Raw genomic sequence first — 18,587 nt, forward strand, 5'->3', positions numbered from 1 at the left:
CCCCAAGCACCACACCCGGACAACTAACCCCACTATCCCCCCAACCCCCCATACTCAGCGGAGGGCCTTTTCTCGCATGACACCATCACCCCTTCACTGTTTTTTACCACCATCACCACCACCACCACCACCACCACCACCACCACCACCGCCGCCGCCACCACCACCGCCGCCAACCCATCCATTTATCCATGCAATCCCCATCAGCTCGTTACCCGCCACCACCACCCGCCACCCGCCACCTTACCTGCAATCCATCCACCACGTACAGGAACCCGTCGAATGCGGGAACAACCACCTGCGAAGCCGCATTCAAACCCCCAACACCAGCATTGGGGAGGGAAAGCGAAGAGGGAGACAAGGCAATTAGGTAACGGGCGGGGGGAAGACGAAATGAGTTGGGAACACATAGAAATCGGGCTGGAGGCGGTTGGGGCCATGATAAGGCCTGTGACCCGTCGCGGCGTGTGAAACACACCCCACCCACCCACCCCACCCCTCCCTCGGGGACAAACTGCCTTCCACTGCACACCTGCATTCCAGTGCCCTCGACAAGGTGGGTGATGGTGGGCGCGGCCTGGATCCTGTGGGGAAGAACCGACAAACCGACAGACAAACAGGGGGGTGACAGACAGACAGACAGGCGGGTGGGTGGGCGGAGGTTGTGTTCCTCCCTACCCCCCCTTCGCTCCCCTTTCCCCCCCTTCCTCCCTACCCCCCCTTCCTCCCTACCCCCCCTTCCTCCCTACCCCCCTTTCGCTCCCCTTTCCCCCCTTCACTCCCCTTTCCCCCTCACTGCAATCCTCCCTCCCAGTTTCATCCCCCTCCCCCCCCCACACAAACACTCTTAGTCTGTCCGCCGGCCACCCATACCCGCATTTACCCCCTCGTCCACCTCCTCACCTGCCCCTCGCCCTGTACGGCCAGTTGGGAATCGGGACACCTAGCACCGGGTGTGGAGGTACGCAGGAGTGTGTGTGTGTGTGTGTATTTCCCGGGGGAATTGAAGTCGAGACGGGGCAGGGGGGAGGGGAGCAGGGAGAAAAGTTATGGCTCAGAACGGGAAAAAACTTTCACATTTTCTGTTGGGGCGGTTGTTGGGGAGGGAGGAAGATGTCTGTGACCCATGGGTCATTAACAGTCTCATTATCAGTCCGAGCTACGCTATTGTATCGCTGTTCACCTTTCCCCCCTAACCACAACCCTAAAACCCCCTAACTCCCACGCAAAACACACCCCTAGAACAGCCCTTCCCCCCTAACCCCAAACCCTCCAACCCCCTCCCGGCGGTCGCAGCTGCCAAGTCCCATTCCACTGCATCAAGACACCACCCGCAGGGAACGACGTCCCCTGCTTCCCCAGAAAAAAAACATCTCTGGTATCTGCCTTCGTTCGCCAGTGGTTCATCTTACCCCCAAACAAAACACACACACACACACCATTCCACCACCACCATCATTATCGACCCGACCGCCTTCACCCCCTCTCCCTCCACGGCCATCCCATCCCTCGCCCCCATCCCCCGGGGTGGACGGACGACCCCCACCGCCTCCCCTCCCCTCGCCTCCCCTCTGTTCTCCTCTCCTCTCTCTTACCTGTAGATCCCGCCAACGCGTAGATGTAGCCACTTGCCGTACCCACCACCACCTGGCGGGTTGGGGTTGGGTTGGGGGGCCAGGTGGGAATGTGGGGGCGGGTGGGGTGGGGGGAAATGGGTGGGTTTCTATGGATGGGGGTTTGAGGAGCCCAGGGCTCCACACGATACATACCCCAAAAGGTAAACAGGTTGGGGATGAGGGCGGCCGTCAGATCTCAGGCGTGGTGGTTTTCAAGGTATTCGGTTCGATTCCCGGTACCGGGGGTTAACACCCTCTCTCCCTGCGCCATGCCGCCCATTCGAGTGTGGCCCCTCTATGGCTCCTCAACTTTACTCCTCTCCCCTCCCCACACACACACCCATACACACACAGCACACAGCACACACACACACACCCCACATGTACACATACACAGCAGCACACGCGCCCCGATCCGCCAGGGCAGCACGCACAATCCCCCTCCCTCACCTCGAGCTGCCCGTCACCGTCGATATCCCCGGCCACCGCGCCCTGAAGCACATCAAGCAAAGTTTCAGTTCAGAGGGCAACGCCAATCCAAAGGGGAGGAGGGGGAGGGGGAGGGGGAGGGGACGACGAACCACTAACGAGTGAAGGGGGGAAAGGAGGAGTGGGGAGGAGGAGGGGGGTAAGAGGGGAGTAAGAAGAGTGTGTTTATCGAACACCCCGGTTATGTCCCTCGGGGCCGAGTACACCCACACGAACGAATGAACGAATGAGGGGAAGACGGAACGCGGTGGCGCCAACGGCCAACACGAGGGCGGTGGGAGTGAGAGGGAGAGAGGGAGGCGCAAGGCCTGGGACGCAGGCACAGACAGACGTAAAGCGCGATGTAGGTGGGGGCCTGCGTTTTATCTAGATGAAGTCCTCGCCGGGGTAAATGCCACTGATTGTGCTACTGATGCTGCTTTGGGCATGGGGAGCACCCGTAGCACCCGTAGCACCCGTAGCGGCAGTAGCAGCGGCAGGGTGATGACAGCCACTGCGCACACTCCCCACCTGCACCTCCACCCATACACACCCCAAAACCCCCACCCCGGACCCCCCCCACACACACACACAAACACACCTGCGACACCGCCGACCTCACGTGGCGCTCCCACACCTCCTCACCCTTCACGTTGAAGGCAGCCATGTTGCCGCGCATGTCGGCTGGCGGGGGTTTACGGTAGAGGAAGGGTTTCAGAGGGTTTGGGTTTGGGGGCCGGGGGGTTGAAGGCAGGGAGGGGAGGGGTGAGGGGTGGGGGGGGGGATGATAGGCCACAACGGGGTTGGGAAGATGTAGTCTGCGTACATATGTCAGTATGTACCGTTTACGTGAACTTTGCCGCGAGGGGAAAGGAAGCGCCAAGGATGGCATGACACACAATCAATCGTACGCCGAAACACACACACACACACACACACATGGCGGCCGAGCAGCCCCGCGGGCCCCCGTCCACTACTGTGTCCCCCTTACACACACACACACACACACACACAACCGACTCGGGTTCTTATTCCAACGATCCGGTCATCCATCATGGGCTCCACCCACAACCACCACAACCACAACCACCCACACACAAACTCCCCCCAATCCTCCCCCCAATTCCCCCCCCCCACCACCTCCTCACAAATGAATATCTCCAGGTCTCCGTCGTTGTTAATATCGGCCACCAGCGGCTGCGCCTGGATCTCCCCCATCTGAATGGGCCACCCAGGCACGGGGTCGCCCCTGCAGCAGGAGCGTGTGTGTGTACGGGAAGGGGGAGGTGTGTGTGTGTGTGTGTGTGTGATGGAGAGAGCGCGAGAGGGTACCCGTTGAGGGGGGAAATGAAAATGAGTTGGCCTAGGAAACAAAGGTGGCGGAGGGACCGTTGGGCCACATCATATACCTGCAAGAAGCCATGGGCGTGTGTCTCTTCTTGTGTGCGTATGTGCATGTGTGTGTGTGTGTGTGTTTTGGGGGGAAAGGGGGGAAAAGGGGGGGAAAGGGGGGGAAAGGGGGGGAAAGTAGATTCAAATGTCCTCAATGGGGGCTCAGAGAGGCCAGGACCGGATGACGCTGCACACGTCCAAACCTCCCCATCCCCCGCCAGCACCAGCCCCACCCGACTTCACCGCTTCCCTCTCCATTCCCCGCCACCCCACCCCCCACCCCAGTAACCCCCCCCTCATTCCCCCCTCTCCTCCTTACTTGTGATCCAGCACGTAGAGGAAGCCCATAGACGTCCCCACCACCACCTCCAGCTTGCCATCCCCGTTGATGTCCACCAAGGTGGGGGAGGAGTAGGCGTAGGCCTGGGGGTGAGGGGGGGTAGTAAAGAGGGGTGAGGGCAGGTGAGGGCAGGTGAGGGCAGGTGAGGTAACGTGGAACACCGTGGGACGAGGAATTCCCCCCCCCACCCCAATTTCCCCCCCCCCACCCCAATTCCCCCCCCCCACCCCAATTCCCCCCCCCACCCCAATTTCCCCCCCCCCACCCCAACTCCCCCCCACCACCCCAATTTCCCCCCTCACCCCGAAACACACGCGTGTTCTCGCGATGTGCGTCCTAAGCAACAGCGGAGCAACGGGACCCGCACCCACCACCCGCAGCGGGCCCCCCCCAAAAATACACACTACACGCGCAGATACTAGTAACCAGACACACACACACGCATATACGCACCTTGTACGTGGCCGTGTCCGTCGACAGGTCCAGATGCTGGACCCACTTCTCAGAGCGAGTACGCAAATCCAACACCACCACACCACCTGCACGTGGGGTTTTGGGGGGTTTAGGGGTTTGGGGGTTTTGGTCCTGGGGGAAAAGAGATCATATGAGTGAGTCAACTGCCGACATTGGATTGGATTTTAGGGCTTCGGTTTCGGTGCTATGTTGGAGCCGGGGTGTTGGTGCCCCCTCCTCGCATCTCCCTCCCTTGACTCCCCGTTTCCTTTCCGCCTCCTCTTGCCCTCCCTCCGCCGTGCCGCCTCTCGTAAACCCAACCCCCCGAAACCCCCCCCCACCCACCCACCCACTGCAACCCCACTCACTGGCCACATACTTGGACAAGTCAATACCCTGCAGGCATACAAACATACGGATAAAAGTACGAATGTACGAGGAGTACGAGAACGCTGCGTGTGTGTACGTGCATGTGTGTATGACGATGAAAAGCGGGAGGCGCTTTCCCCAACCCCCCTCCGGCCCCATCTCCTCCCCTCCTCCCAATAACACAAAGTAGTGAGATAAGCTAACGGGACCGGCGTTGATAGATGTGTGCCGGATAGAAGAAAGAGTGAAACCACATCTGCAAGGAAAACAAAGGGTTGACTAACTGCCGATGCCCGAGGGGGATGTGGGATTGGGTCCGGGGGGGGGGATTTAAGTTTACACGCCCGGAACAATACGCTCGGAACCCCCAACAACACACACACACACACACACAGCAGCAGTAGCAGCAGCAGCAGCTATCCCCCCTCCCTCCCCGCCCCCTGGTTACGGATGGCTTCCTTGCAAATAATATTGACAATGAAATTGCAAGGGAGAGGAACAAACCGTAGGAAAGTGGGGCTCAATTCGCCAAGTGGTGAAGTGGCTCTTTACCATATACACCGACTTAGCATTTAAATCCATAACTAGCTTGCATATACATACATAGCTGCATACACATATATGTGTCCATACAGCAAAGAAGCCAAAAAGCCAAGATTTATTGGTTGGTGTACGGAGACCAGGGCAGCCAGCAGGTGATGCCGTACCTTGAGGTCCTTGGCGTGATCTGGGTCGTCGTAGTACTCCCTTAGAGGCGGTGTGGCGCGTGGTGGGGTGAGGGAAGGGGGGGAGGGGGGAGGGAAGACGAACCACGAACGAGTGGGGATGAGGGGGAGGGAACGAGGGAAGGGAAAGGGAGGGGAAGGGAGGCGGGAGAGGGGTTTTAGTGGGGGAGAGGCCGGTAGGCAGGGGGGATAGCTGGTGGGGTGGGGAGAGGGGGACAACACTCGAGGGGGGGTACAGCACATGGGCCGAGGAGCGCCGGAAGCGGAAGCCGTCAACTGCAGGGTTTTATCAACTGGTAGACAGACAGACAGACAGACAGACAGACAGGCAAGTAGACAGACAGACAGATAGACAGAGATCAATATATATATATGTTGATTTCTTTGTCTCTCTCTCTGTCTCTGGCAGACATCAGAAGGCGCGCAGGCATGCCATGACTTTTACAAACAGGCACAGACGGCACAGACGCGGAATGGTCACTGGGGGGAAGGCCCGGTGATGGTGATGGAGAGGTGGGTGATGGTATTTCAGGATGATGGTGTGGATTGGAAAGGAGGGAACAGGCTGCAGGCGCAGCGAAACCCCCCCCCCGCTGACACCCCGCCTCCTCACCCCACATAAGCCATTACCACCCAGCCTGGCACATCAACCCGCCGTACCTGTCGTAAAAGTACGACACGGCGAGTACGAGCTCGTCGTGTCCGTCCCCGTCAATGTCGGCTATGGCGGGCGTGGTCATGACGTGCGGGTCCACATACACGTACCCGCCGGCGGCGTCTGGGTGCCCGGACTGAGGGGGGTTGAGGGGTTGGAGGGCGGGCGGGAGTAAGGAAAAAGGTGGGAAGAAAAAGGAGAGAAAAAGGTGAAAAAGAAAGAATGACATAAGCGCGGGGCATAACTGCGGTGAGGTGGGAGTTTACACACACCTTCAACCCACAGATCTTCAACTCCCCCCCACACACAGACGCCTTCCGTGATCTTTACACTCGGATAACGCCGGCCTACATAACTCATAACATTTAATCACACATACACACATACAGATATAATCCCCACAGAGGTGCTTGCCCACCTGCACGAAGTCCTCCTCCCCCCAGCCCCCATGCGCCCTGGACCCCCCGTGGTAGTCCCCCAGGTACAGGTGCCGGTAGCTGTCCACTTGGAGCTCGTCAGGGTTGGCAGCCCGGGGGTCATCTGGCGGAGGAAAAGGGGGGAAAAGGGGGAAAGACGAACCACACACGATTGAAGCTGCTGCCAGGGCCAGAGAGTAGGGGGAATTAAGAAAGGGGGAATTAAGGTTTTAATGACGATAAGATACCCGCCCTTCTTATGCGTTTTTATCATCAACGTTCTTCCTCTGCGTTCACATCATGAGCACCAACGATATCCCCTACTTCCCTACCCATCCCGACCCCTTGGCCCCCATACCATCCCTACAACCATACCATCCCCCCCACACACACACACCTCCGTGCTCATGCAGCGCCGCATCGCTCTCCCGCAGCTCTGCCGTACTCTCCAAATCCCCAAACTCGTCGTACTCCAGCCTCCCCAGGAAGGACTCCAGACCGCCGCCGCCAGCGGCGGCCCCCAGGTCCATCGTCGCCTCCGCATCATCCGCCTGACCGCGACCCGCATCAAACCCGCCGTCGGAAAACTCCCCGCCGTCAAACTCACCACCCGAGTCCGCTCCATCATCACCGCCATCACCAACACCACTGTCATCGTCCTGCACTTGTTGCAGCTGTTGCTGCTGGTCAAAGTCGACGATGTCATTATCGCCAAGGACGTCTGCGTAAGGGTTGTCTTCGAAGATTTGGAAGGAATCAGCGGCCTCCTGAGATACGGCCTCGCCGGCGCCGCCCATCTCAACGGTCGCGGCGCCACTGACGGCATCGCCCCCGTCCGCGAGCTGCATTAGCCGGCGCCGACTGGCAGGGCTGTCATGGGTACCATTCAGAGTTTCCCGAAACGATGGGAGTGGGGAGTCGGGAAGGGGTTGGGGTTGCGGTGATTTGATATATGCAAAGCCAAGGAAAGAGTGGGGTGGGAGAAAAGAGGGGAGGCGGAAAAGGGTGTTTAAGGCACACACACACACACACACACCACGTCAAGGGTATGTGTCTGTGTGGGGGGGTGTATTCAGGGGGCAAAAGCTGGGAAGGGTTTTACCAGAATTCCCAGCGCGTCACAGGTAGGCCCGACACACACACACACACACACACACACACGCACACCCACACCCTCAACGGCGTCGCTCCTGCAGCCAGACGCCTCACCGCCACTCACCTAGCAGTAATCGTCGCCTGCTGCTGTACCGGCGGCGGCGGCGGCGGCGACAGCGACGGCGAGGGGCTGGCTCCGCCTCCACCACTGCTGCCGCTACTGCCGCTGCTGGTGCCATTCCCGCCTTCCCCCAGCTCCTGCTGCAAAAGCTGCTGCTTCAGCGCCGCCACAACCAAGTCGTAAAATATGACGTTGGTGGCCCGGGCCTCCTCCATCAGCTTGTCAGCCGCTAGGTCGCCGTACTTTGCCCTGGGGCGGGTGAAGAGGGGGAAAGACGAACCACACACGATTGAAGCTGCTGCCAGGGCAAGAGAAGAGGGGGGAGGAGAGGTTTTGCGACGTGTTGTTGTGCCGGGTATGGTCCGGTCCGTAGGTAGTAGCGGAAAGATGCGGCCTCGCCCGGTTGCGGGGTGGGTTCTGCAATGTCGCCTAACGTTTTAGCTTCGCGTTACCTCACGTCAAGTCTCGTCGTGTTGTGTTGTGTAATGTCATGTCGCGTTGTGTTTTACTGTGTTGTGCCGTGTCGTGTTGTTGGGTGTGGTGTGGTGTGGTGTGGTTCCGGGCAGGGCAGGGCCCAGCCGGATGTCGGAATATGGTTATGAAGGACAGAGGGACGTGGGCCTTATGAAGGACCTATGGGCCTATTAGGAAGGGGGTTTAGAGGGGGTTGCAGATCAGAGGCTGGGGCTGGGGTTATAGAAACTCATGGGGTGCTGCGGAGGGGGGGGAGACGAACCACTGACGATTGAAGCAGATGCCGGAGGTAGATAGACGGATACTCCAGCTGGGTATGGGGAGGAAACGCACGTAGCCCACTGCCCACCCACCCATCACCCAGTTCAACAACCGACCCACGGGTCCTTCCTTCCTTCCCTCGCTCCTCTCCTACGCCTCCTACCTGTACTCGGTAATCTGGCGCACAAACCTCTTCACACGATCCTCCATGCTTGCAGTCCGTTGAGATTCACCACCGCTGATGCCGGAGGGGGTGGAGTCCCCTCTACCTACCCCCTGCTGCTGCTGCTGCTGCTGCGTCTTGCCACCGGGGCCCCCTCCTTCCCCTCCTCTTCCTCCACCGCCGCTGCTGCTGTTTCGCAACTGTGTACACAAGCACAGGGATGGTCGTTATGGCAATTGCGGGGGGGAAGGGGATGGTGGCTGTGTAAGGCCGCACGGTCTCTGACTTAGACCAGCAAGTCAAGCGCGTAAGAGTGTATGTGGTGGTGGGTTGGGGGGCCCTGGGGGTGGTGGTAATGTTGGAGTCCAACAACGCGGGGGTACACGGGGGGTAATGGGCAAAACACGGAAAACGTGGCAAACCAGGCGCGCTAGCACTGGTCCAGCAGTCGCTACGACGATTTAGTACGACAGTACGACAGGAACAACAAACAAGGACGCGGACAGAAGCAACATCAAGGCGCGTCAGCAACCGCATCGCCCGAAGATTCGGCCAGCTACATACACGCTGGCGACGCCTCTTTATGAAAGCTCCAAAACACACGCACACGCGCACGCGCACGTTCCCTTCGGCCTGTTCCCGTATCGCGGCTCAGATTAACTCAACACACACACACACACGCACACACACGTGTACCTGGCCGTTGCCATCACCGTCGCTCACGTCCGGATGGGAGTGGTCGAACGGGTCCTTGGGGTCCAGACCCACATACCAGTCCTGGGGTAATAGGGAGTGTGGCCACACCGCATTGGTTCGAGTCGGGCCGCACCCCAAACTGTCCTTCGGTGTGTATGTATGTATGTATGTATGTATGTATGTATGTATGTATGTATGTATGTATGTATGTATGTATGTATGTATGTATGTGTATGTCCATATGTTTGTGCATGTGTGTGAGGAGGCATTCCGAATCGCTCGAGTAGAGCCGCCTTACACCTTGAATGGGCGTGCACGCGAGCAGCAGCAGCAGCAGCAGCAGCAATAGCGCCAGCAGCGACAGAAGTGACATGTGACACATACATACATACATAATACATACATAATACATACATAATACATACATAATACATACATAATACATACATAATACATACATAATACATACATAATACATACATACGTAAATACATACAAAGGTATTCGTGTACCACCATCGGCATTTCCCTCCTCACATCTCAAATCACTAAAGAACGTACACACACACACAGCAACGTTAGGTGCTAATATGTGCGGCCAAGCGGGACCACCTGACCACATATGTACGTTATGTTTGTTTGTTTGTCTGTTTCTTTATTTGTTTGTTTGATGTCCTCACCCCCAGCCCCAACCCCCACCTTGCGCACACGTAGTCGGCTAATCTGCAGTCCCTCGAGCATCTTCTCTCCCTGCAGTGACAGACAGACAGACAGACAGACAGATAAACAGACAGACAACCAACAACGGCCATATCTGCAGTCATATCAGCATACTAGGCGGTGCCCGCAGACAGGATCACCATCATCAGCATCAGTAGTATCATCATCAACATCAGCAGCAGCAGCCAAAGCAGTAGCAGTAAACACAACCACAGCAGCAGCAACGGCAGCAACAGGCGACAACGGAATGAAGGTTAGTTACCAGTCAAATCTAGCGATGCGGCTCCGTGGGGTGGCCGGACGGTCAGGTAGCCGTGATTGCCGACATATCCAACCCTGAGCATGAACCCATACACCCTCCCAGCTCCCCATGCAAACAGACCACCCAACCACCTGTTTTATCAACCATCAAACATATCCACATAAAGATAAATTGAAGTTATAAATATAAATATAAATAATACATAATAATGTCCGGCATCTAGCTTAATGTTTGAAAGATAACATATTCCCTGATGCGCTCGAAGGCAACTCCCAGGTCAGCCAGGCCCCTCGCACCGTGTCCTTGAAAAACATGATCTGACCGTCGTACGTTGCCAGCATGATATCCCGTACACCATCAAAGTCAATGTCGTACAGCAGCGGTGAGGCGTGCACGGAGGACGCATGGAAGGCGGGCCAACCCACCGCCTGACCTCCATTTGGACCCTCCAGCACCTGGACGCACATACATACATACATACATGCATACATACATGCATGCATGGTGGGAGTGTGTCTGTGTGTTTAAACATTCTGCATCTGCGCGCGTGGCTAACCCCGCGGTAAAATAAGCTGTGCCGTGTGATGTGCCTTACACATGTATAGATGTATTGACGGAGGACCCGAGCCGCCGCCTCACTGATGGTTTTGCTCTCGTGGTGGTGGTGGTGGTGGTGGTGGTGGTGGTGGCCGCACTGCAATACCCGGTCAGGGCCGCTGGTTGAGGCCCCGCGCCGAGTCACCGGCATGGGAAGGAATATATAGGAGAGTTCGGCTATAGCCGCAAGAGAGGTGTTCGTTTCGTGGCGGAGCGAGTGTTGTGTGGGTGTTTCACACCGCGGCGGCAGCGGAGGTGCAGGTGCAGATGGTGGTTGTGGTTGTGGTGGTTGTGGTGGTTGTGGTGCAGGTGGTGGTGGTGGTTGTCTTCTCCCTCCCTGGACCCCTAAACCCCCAACGGTGGGCTCTCACCTCCAAGTAGTGTACGAATGAGGGCACAACGATGTCCCGCCTGCGCCCAACAGTCCACAGCAGGGCAGACACACACACATACATACATACATACATAAAAAATATATACATACATACGTATATATATACATACGTATATACATACATATGTACGTGCATTTTCGTCCATACATACGGACACAAACAGAGGCCAAGAGGATCCATGGAGATAGGAGGCATTAGATCCAAATCCAAATTAGGCTATAGATCAGGACGTTAAAAATAAGGCTACCAGGACATGCCAGGTCCAAATCAGGCTATGTCCGGCTACATCTGGGGAATCCGGTGACCCCCTGCCGTCCTGGTCAACCTCCGTCAGTGCCCCCAACCCACCCTCACCCATCCTTACCCACTTCCAGCCCCACACCCATACAAACTCCACCCTCACGGCAGGCCCACCCACCCCCAGCCAGCCCCACACCCAGCCAGCCAGCCAGCCGCCCACTCACCTGCCGTCGCCGTGCAAGTCCGTGATGAGGGGTGTTGCGTACACCGAGCTGGTGGCCTCACTCATCCAGGTCAGGTCCAGGCGGTGGCGGCCACAGCGGCTGGCGCCCGGAACGGGGCCTTCGTGCTGGCTATGGTTGTTGTTGTTGTTGTTGTTACAGGGTGGTATTGTTGTTTCCATGGGAGGAGGGAGGGCGAAGGAGGAGAGGGGGTTGGAGGAGGAGGAGGGAGGAGGAGACGCATGTCAGGAAGGAGCGGCAGGTGAAGACAATACACACAGGAGTCAGAATGGGTTGTGATGCTTATAGAGGCGATGTCCCCTTCTAATACACGAAACGAGGACGAAAACATACAAGCAAACATGCATACATTTATATATACGTACATACATACATACACACATGCACATGCCAGGAAACTCCGTGGTTGTTTCGGCGTGCACGTCGACGAAGGTGCAGCGAAGCAGTAGAAGCCACAGCACGGCACAGCACGGCACAGCACGGCGCGTTGTGTGGCTTTGCGTTCCACAACGCAGGTTTGTTATCAGGACCAGCACGCTTCCGATTCAATCCTTGATGATGGCCTTTCGGCCCCGTCCCTATGCTGCTGGGGCCCCCGCCCTCACCACCCCCCACCTTCAAGAACGCCTTTTGGTCAGTTCTACGTCTGGTACACTCTTACCCTGGCAGCAGCTTCATTCGTTCCTGGTTCGTCCTCCCCCCCTCCTCTGCCTAAATTTCCCCCCGCCCTCACCCCCACCAGGACAATATCAAGAGACCTGACAACGACTACGCCAAAAATACCTGTAGCGTTCTATTTCCGAAACCACGGGTCATTAACTTTATCGCTTTGGACTGCGGTAGGTTCAAACTTTGGACGGCGGCGTTTCATTCCTTTCCACCCCCCTTCATTCCACCCCCCTTCCGGCTATCCCCCTCGATCCCTGCCCGCCGGCACCCACATGTCCCCCTCCTTGTCCATGTCCGCCTTCCGGCTGCGGTACTTGTTGGCTGCATCCACAGCCGGCTGACGGGGGGGCAGGAGGAGAAGGGGAAGAGGCAGGCGGGAGGAGGAGGGGGACATGCACGAGGAGGGGGTCAAGGAAAGTAAACGCCGAAAAAGGTGGGTCAGGGGAAAGACAAGGACGGTCACACTTTTATGACAGCCACGACCGCGTTGTACTGACGGCGGCGGGAAGCGGCTGTGTGTGTGCGCGTGCAAAGGAAAGGGATTTACATATTTACATACATTAACACAACAACTTGAACTGCTCGCCAGCCTGCAAGGAGAGGCACATAAGCGGATCAAAGCCACAAGAGAGCGGTGAACATGGAGAAAAAGGGGCATGGGGGTGGGGGGCCAAGGGGCGCAAAAAATTAAGCAAGTGGGTTTGTGCGGGTTTGGGAGTCTGGGTCGGCATCTCTCGGCGGCTAGGGGGCGGGGACCATGGCGAGTTGGGGGCCTAAGTATGGCGAGTTGGGGGCCTAAGTATGGCGAGTTGGGGGCCTAAGTATGGCGAGTTGGGGGCCTAAGTATGGCGAGTTGGGGGCCTAAGTAAAACCCTAAGTAAAAAAAGCGTATGCGAACACCAGACCGGGGCACAGTCAGCGAGGTCTGTGGGTGGGTGGTCGGGGAGGTTGGGAAGTGAAAAGTATGGGCGGAGGAAGGAGGACGAAGGAAGCATGGCAGGGGATGAACCATTGCATAGGATGCAACGTCTCATGGAGCACATAAAGGGGGGATTCGGTGCTGGCGACCAAGTGACCGTGACCGTGTTATGGGCATGAGGGTGGAGAAAGGGTAGCAGAAAGGCAGGCAGGGAGGCCCCATACACCAGTCCGTTGGTTCGACATTGCAGGGCCTGTCGTGTAGCCCGGCCCAGGCAGCCGACAGGAGCGCGGATTAAACTGGGGCCCAAGGATCCCAAGCCACTACAGGTTTCCCCGTGAAGTCCGTAGTTGCCTCGCCGAATACAACTGACTGCCAACCACGCCGTAACTTGGCTCGTACCTGACTGCTATGAGCTACTGGAGTGCTCAGTTGTGATACGGCTCCAAACGGGAGGCAGCATAGTAACAGGGCGGACAGCGACCAAAGGGGATGCTGCATCCTTCGGCAGCCTCGGTGCGCCTCCGACCACAATAGAAAAAACAAAAAGTGTTTATGAGCTTGTTATATCCGTGTTCGTTACTAAGGTAAGGGTCAAGCTACGGGAGACGAGATTCACGATCACTTCCGAAGTCAAGTTCCTTCGTTTCAGGAAAATTGGATTTAGTCAAATTTCGTAAAGCTGCAATTAGTTTATTTCACCTACGTAGCCAAAGATACTATCGCTTACACCAAGATGGCGGAGGCATTTCGTAAAAGTTAACGTAAAGTCGAGCACGTTCAAGCTTACATGCTCCAAGGTTTGATTTAGGAGTCTTGCGATACTTCATCGCAACAAACTTCACAATACTTTGCAATCATGTACGACAGACCAGCTAACGGGAGCATAACGGAGTCTGCAACCCTGGCATTCATCCAATCCTCGTGCCTTGGCGCCCAGGCAGGATATAGACGGGCTGCGACGAAGGTCCGTTGAGATTGTCTGTGTCGCGCGCTCGTGCCTTGCGTCGACCAGCTCTGGTGTCGAACAAAACACCCAACGACAAACGGCAGAACAGGCTCCGCGACCAGCTAGCACCTCCCAGTGTCGCTTCATAAGGCCTGAATAAATGAAGATATGTCAATTGAAAGGGTATTTTCTGCTGTCACAGTCTAACAATGACCATGCCAAGCACAACCTCCCGTGTGTTGTTGAGGAGGGTAGGATCCGGGCTGGAATTGGGGAAAAGCTCTGTCGCAGAATTGGCCTGACTTTTATTCTTGACCAAAAAATTGGTCCATCGGGGACTTGGATTTTTTTAGAAGGCCGCCGGAGGTATTCGAATTGCGCCGTGGAGCCCCGGAATTGCGCTGGCGGGTCTTGGCCTGTCCGCGTGTCGACTTGGCCTGTCCGGGGTGTCGAATTAGGGAAGCACAGGAGTTGTGCGACCGGGGCAGCCCAAAAAATAGCTCTCCCCGACCTTGTGTCCTACCGTCCTGCCGTTACGATAGTGAGAGAACTAACACCCTCCCGCCGCTGCCTCCCATGCTCAAGGACACGGTAACGGGGTTTGTTGTTTGCAGCGGAACCAAACCAAAGGTGACGTGCATGCAAGCACAGGCTATGAGTATCATAGCCATATAGATACAACCAAACACAGCATTTGGACCATACTGCTGGCCAGCAGCATGGAGTTCCACCACCCAAGCAAAGTCTGTCGCGCTGTCTGTCTGTAACGCGGGCCGTGTACGCTTACTTACCAGTCGGGTGCGCTGCGGTATGCGGAACGTATATGATACCGCAGCCGTGCACGAGAGTGTGACGCAGTTGCACATCTCAAACTTGAACGGAATGTGAGATACTTGGGAGTACCTCGACGAAACGCGACACCTGCGTTTATCGTAGTTATCGTAGTTATGGGTTAATTGCAAACATCCAAGCCCTCCGGAGTTACCGCATTCCTTCCGACAACTGCGTCCCACTCCAGACGGGCTCCAACAGATCCTCACAGCCTTCGAGTACCTCTGGCGCAGATACATCTCTAAAGGTTCTAAGGATTTAAGGACCGAATTAGCTAAGGGCCTAAGGGCCTAAGGGCTGCCTAAGGATCAGAGGTAGTCTGGATTGATAAATTACTCTAGCAGCATTTTTTCCAACCCCCAACGGCTGAAGACTCGCACGGATTTCGTGGCGTGTCGTATAGGCCTCTATGTCGTACATGTCCTCGTGAATCTATCGTTCAAACCGAAAGATCTCCTCGCGCAGCTCAATGTTAAGCCACACATGAGCCCTGTACGTACCAGGCCGCGGCACTCACCGTCGAGGTGGGAACTTAAGAACACTAACCGCGCCGTACACATGTGCAACATACCGATTTCCCTATAAATGTGTTGTACATCCCTTCATCAGCCCAAAACGTGAAAACAATTAAGAGCAAACAGCAATAGTAGCAGCAGCTGCCTGGCGTCGGCAACCAAGGAAAAGCATGTACGGATAACGACCGACCACGGCAACAGCAGTAGCAGCGGCAGCAAGCAGCAACAGTAGGTGTATCACTGGCATTTTGATCTGTGCCGTACGATAACGTGCGCAACGCCCACGTTAATAAACGGTCTGCACGTCGGAAGTCAGTTACAAAGATTTTGCTATCTCGATGGCGATCCGACGATCTCTCATCAGCCGCCCCCAGTCCACTGCCAGCATTTCCCTTAGCGCTACTATAGATTGTCTCCAAAAGCAGAAAAGACATACGTATCGACAGTCGGTCACGTCCTGTTACGTTTATCCTTATCACAACCAGTCAAGGTGGTGTCAAAAGACACCGGATGCGATACACCAGCGAAGATGTAGCCATCGAGTGTACGACCCGCACTAATGTACGACGTCGCAAAAAGGAAGGTCTTGAGAATAGCTACGTGAATCCCCTTGAAGAGAATCATCCAGAGATATGTAACTGCTCTTGCACGTTACACGTCCTGTATGGAGCAACCCGACTTCAATCTCCAAAGCCACGGGCTGACGCGCGTACATCGTAATTGCAAAAGATTTTCTTTTTTCCACGGCCATTTGTAAAGGCCGGCATGATTTTGATGCACCCTGTATAGCAAGAGGAAGCTGATAACCGTGCAAGAGGCAAGAGGTGCGAGACGAGGCAAAAAAAGAACCTGTGAGAACTAAGGCAATATCCTAAATTATAGTTCGCAGCATTGTGTGAAGGACGCAGGGTATCACGGTGTGTGTTTTTAAATGGACGGGTGCAGACCCGCATGTGCATGCAGCAGCGCGAGCGCACAAACAGGGCAACGCACAACTTGTCGGTGGAACTGTTTTGAACCAGCATGCGTGCTGTGTGTGGGTGTTCCTGGATAGACGGTTGGGGTAGGTGGCCTCGGCCGTCGGGCCGTCGGGCCATCGACTCGGCAGACTGCACCCGCCGCAAACACGATACTCCAGTTTAGCAGCTGTATTGCAACAAAGCTACTATAACAATATATTTTAATTTATTTGCAGTAAAGGGCAAGCGGGATGCAAGAATGTCAGGACACGAAATTTGAAGTGACATCGGTTTTCATTATTAAGCGACTTTGACCGCGCCGCAGTCACCGTTGGTAACTAAAATTTCACTATACATTTCACGTGCAAATTCAAAGCGATAGGCGTCCGAACAGGCCAAGCATTACCGGCGTGCCTAAACAAATCATTGACAATCGTTGACGGCATCGTTTACAGCCTGCAGAAAGATATCTCCCAGTAATGGAAAGACTAATGGTACAGTTTTATTTGCTATTTGACCTGATGTGATTTTGCAGTGCAATTTTGCCGAAATGCGCGGGACAGAGACGCGCTCAGGCGCGGGTACCAATTCCAGGGCGGGGGGCTCAGTCCCTTTTAAGGTACTTCGCGGCCGGTGCTGAGTCCAAAAGGCTGCCCTAAGGATGAAGACTGAGTTACAGGGTTCTCTTAGCAGGTGGATCAGCGGGCTGGTAGGCAAATCGGCGAAAGTGATACTTTTTAGCTTCGCCATAATCGAGGCCGAAATTTACGACTGCGCGCCCTTTGAGCAAACGTCTTCGTTCATCCCATTCCCTTAGTCCATGAGTCCCTGGGGTTAAGAAGCATGATGAGTAGGAGTTTCCCCCGTCGGTTAAAGTCGGTTTCGTTTGCGAATTTCGCTCTATCCTCGGCTCTCCTACAGAGTTGGATGGAGTGATGATTGCGCAAGATCCCTTTCCTTAAGCACGGTCAACTTTAACGTAGAATATTAAGTTATACGTTATAATATGCATGTTTGCGTGGTGGGAAATTTTCGTTCAAAAGTGGAAATGCATTTGATCTATCGAGGTCGCTCGTGGCCGGCCGGCCCACCGGTTTCGAGCGCCAAACACTTCCCATCTCCTGTTGCGAAGGAAAAATAATTTCCATCCCTCAGCCCTTAGGTCACTGAAATATTGGGGATGGAGAAATGGATTGAGTAGGGAATTTTCCTCGGAAAGTGGTGAAAGTGGTGAAAGTGGTGCGGACCTAGCGCATTCTGAAGCGCCGAAGGTGCGCGACCTATTATGCCGCCGCCATCGCTTCACACGCCCCACTTACGCCCACCGCCATATGCAGCGCGCGAAGGCGAAGTCGCCTGCAAACAATGCCCAAATGGAAGACCTTGAGTAGCAATAGCTAAATGTTTTTTGTTTATCTGGGAGCTTGGTACCTGGCTCAAGGCTGCGCACGGCGCCTGTATTCGTAATCGGTCCGCGTTGCCTTTTCCAACATGGCTGGCGCGTAACGACTGCGAAGGTAGGCAACTAGAAAGGCGTGCTCGAGGCCGATTTCAAGGGCGTTCGAATGAGTATATCACTAATAGGAAACGGAAACAACGCCTCAGTTATTCTTTCTACAGTGGTTCAGGTCCCCGCAGGCTCAGTTAATGCAAGCAGTCGCGTGAGTTCGCTGCTTTCATTAACTGAGCCTATGATCGGGAATGGCCGCGATCTGTTCCGACCCCGGCGCTTTCCGTATACTTTGTGCAGCAATCTCCTCCTGGCCTCCGCGGCCGCCAGCTGGCTGCGTCTCAACGCTTCTCGGCGCGGGGGGACTTAGTTCGGTTCCAGCACCTTTGTTTACAATTTGTATCTAATTGGGCTCCACATGTAGCCCAATTCGTTATTAGGAGATTGACACTGCGTTCGCAAGCGATTTGCCGCACCATTTGGCCGCACTTCCGAAATGTACGCCACGACCATTCCCGAACATTACGCAAAGCGGCCAGCTTTTTGTCTAGAAATGAAAAGGTATACGTTTCATTGGTTCTGATAACCAGTGACAT

At 55.7% G+C, this 18,587-nt stretch overlaps 1 protein-coding gene across 1 annotated transcript in view; it reads right to left on the reverse strand.

Moving 5' to 3' along the window:
- VOLCADRAFT_117761 (uncharacterized protein) overlaps positions 1-13,788 on the reverse strand; it is a gene marked incomplete at both ends in the record, with an annotated part of 16,746 nt that extends 2,958 nt beyond the window's left edge. Inside the window, 23 exons of the mRNA XM_002951065.1 lie at positions 248-298; positions 533-584; positions 904-943; positions 1,596-1,647; positions 2,067-2,108; positions 2,686-2,768; positions 3,233-3,333; positions 3,796-3,899; positions 4,270-4,355; positions 4,638-4,665; positions 5,346-5,385; positions 6,024-6,154; positions 6,437-6,558; positions 6,832-7,304; positions 7,654-7,899; positions 8,549-8,748; positions 9,245-9,325; positions 9,943-9,993; positions 10,522-10,680; positions 11,194-11,233; positions 11,682-11,810; positions 12,641-12,705; positions 13,690-13,788. Coding sequence (XP_002951111.1) covers positions 248-298; positions 533-584; positions 904-943; positions 1,596-1,647; positions 2,067-2,108; positions 2,686-2,768; positions 3,233-3,333; positions 3,796-3,899; positions 4,270-4,355; positions 4,638-4,665; positions 5,346-5,385; positions 6,024-6,154; positions 6,437-6,558; positions 6,832-7,304; positions 7,654-7,899; positions 8,549-8,748; positions 9,245-9,325; positions 9,943-9,993; positions 10,522-10,680; positions 11,194-11,233; positions 11,682-11,810; positions 12,641-12,705; positions 13,690-13,788 — 2,475 coding nt within the window. The remainder of the gene's footprint in view (positions 1-247; positions 299-532; positions 585-903; positions 944-1,595; positions 1,648-2,066; positions 2,109-2,685; positions 2,769-3,232; positions 3,334-3,795; positions 3,900-4,269; positions 4,356-4,637; positions 4,666-5,345; positions 5,386-6,023; positions 6,155-6,436; positions 6,559-6,831; positions 7,305-7,653; positions 7,900-8,548; positions 8,749-9,244; positions 9,326-9,942; positions 9,994-10,521; positions 10,681-11,193; positions 11,234-11,681; positions 11,811-12,640; positions 12,706-13,689) is intronic.
- Between the last annotated feature and the right edge of the window lie 4,799 nt (positions 13,789-18,587).

This window comes from Volvox carteri, assembly GCF_000143455.1.
Source record: "Volvox carteri f. nagariensis unplaced genomic scaffold VOLCAscaffold_21, whole genome shotgun sequence".
Taxonomy (NCBI): domain Eukaryota; kingdom Viridiplantae; phylum Chlorophyta; class Chlorophyceae; order Chlamydomonadales; family Volvocaceae; genus Volvox; species Volvox carteri.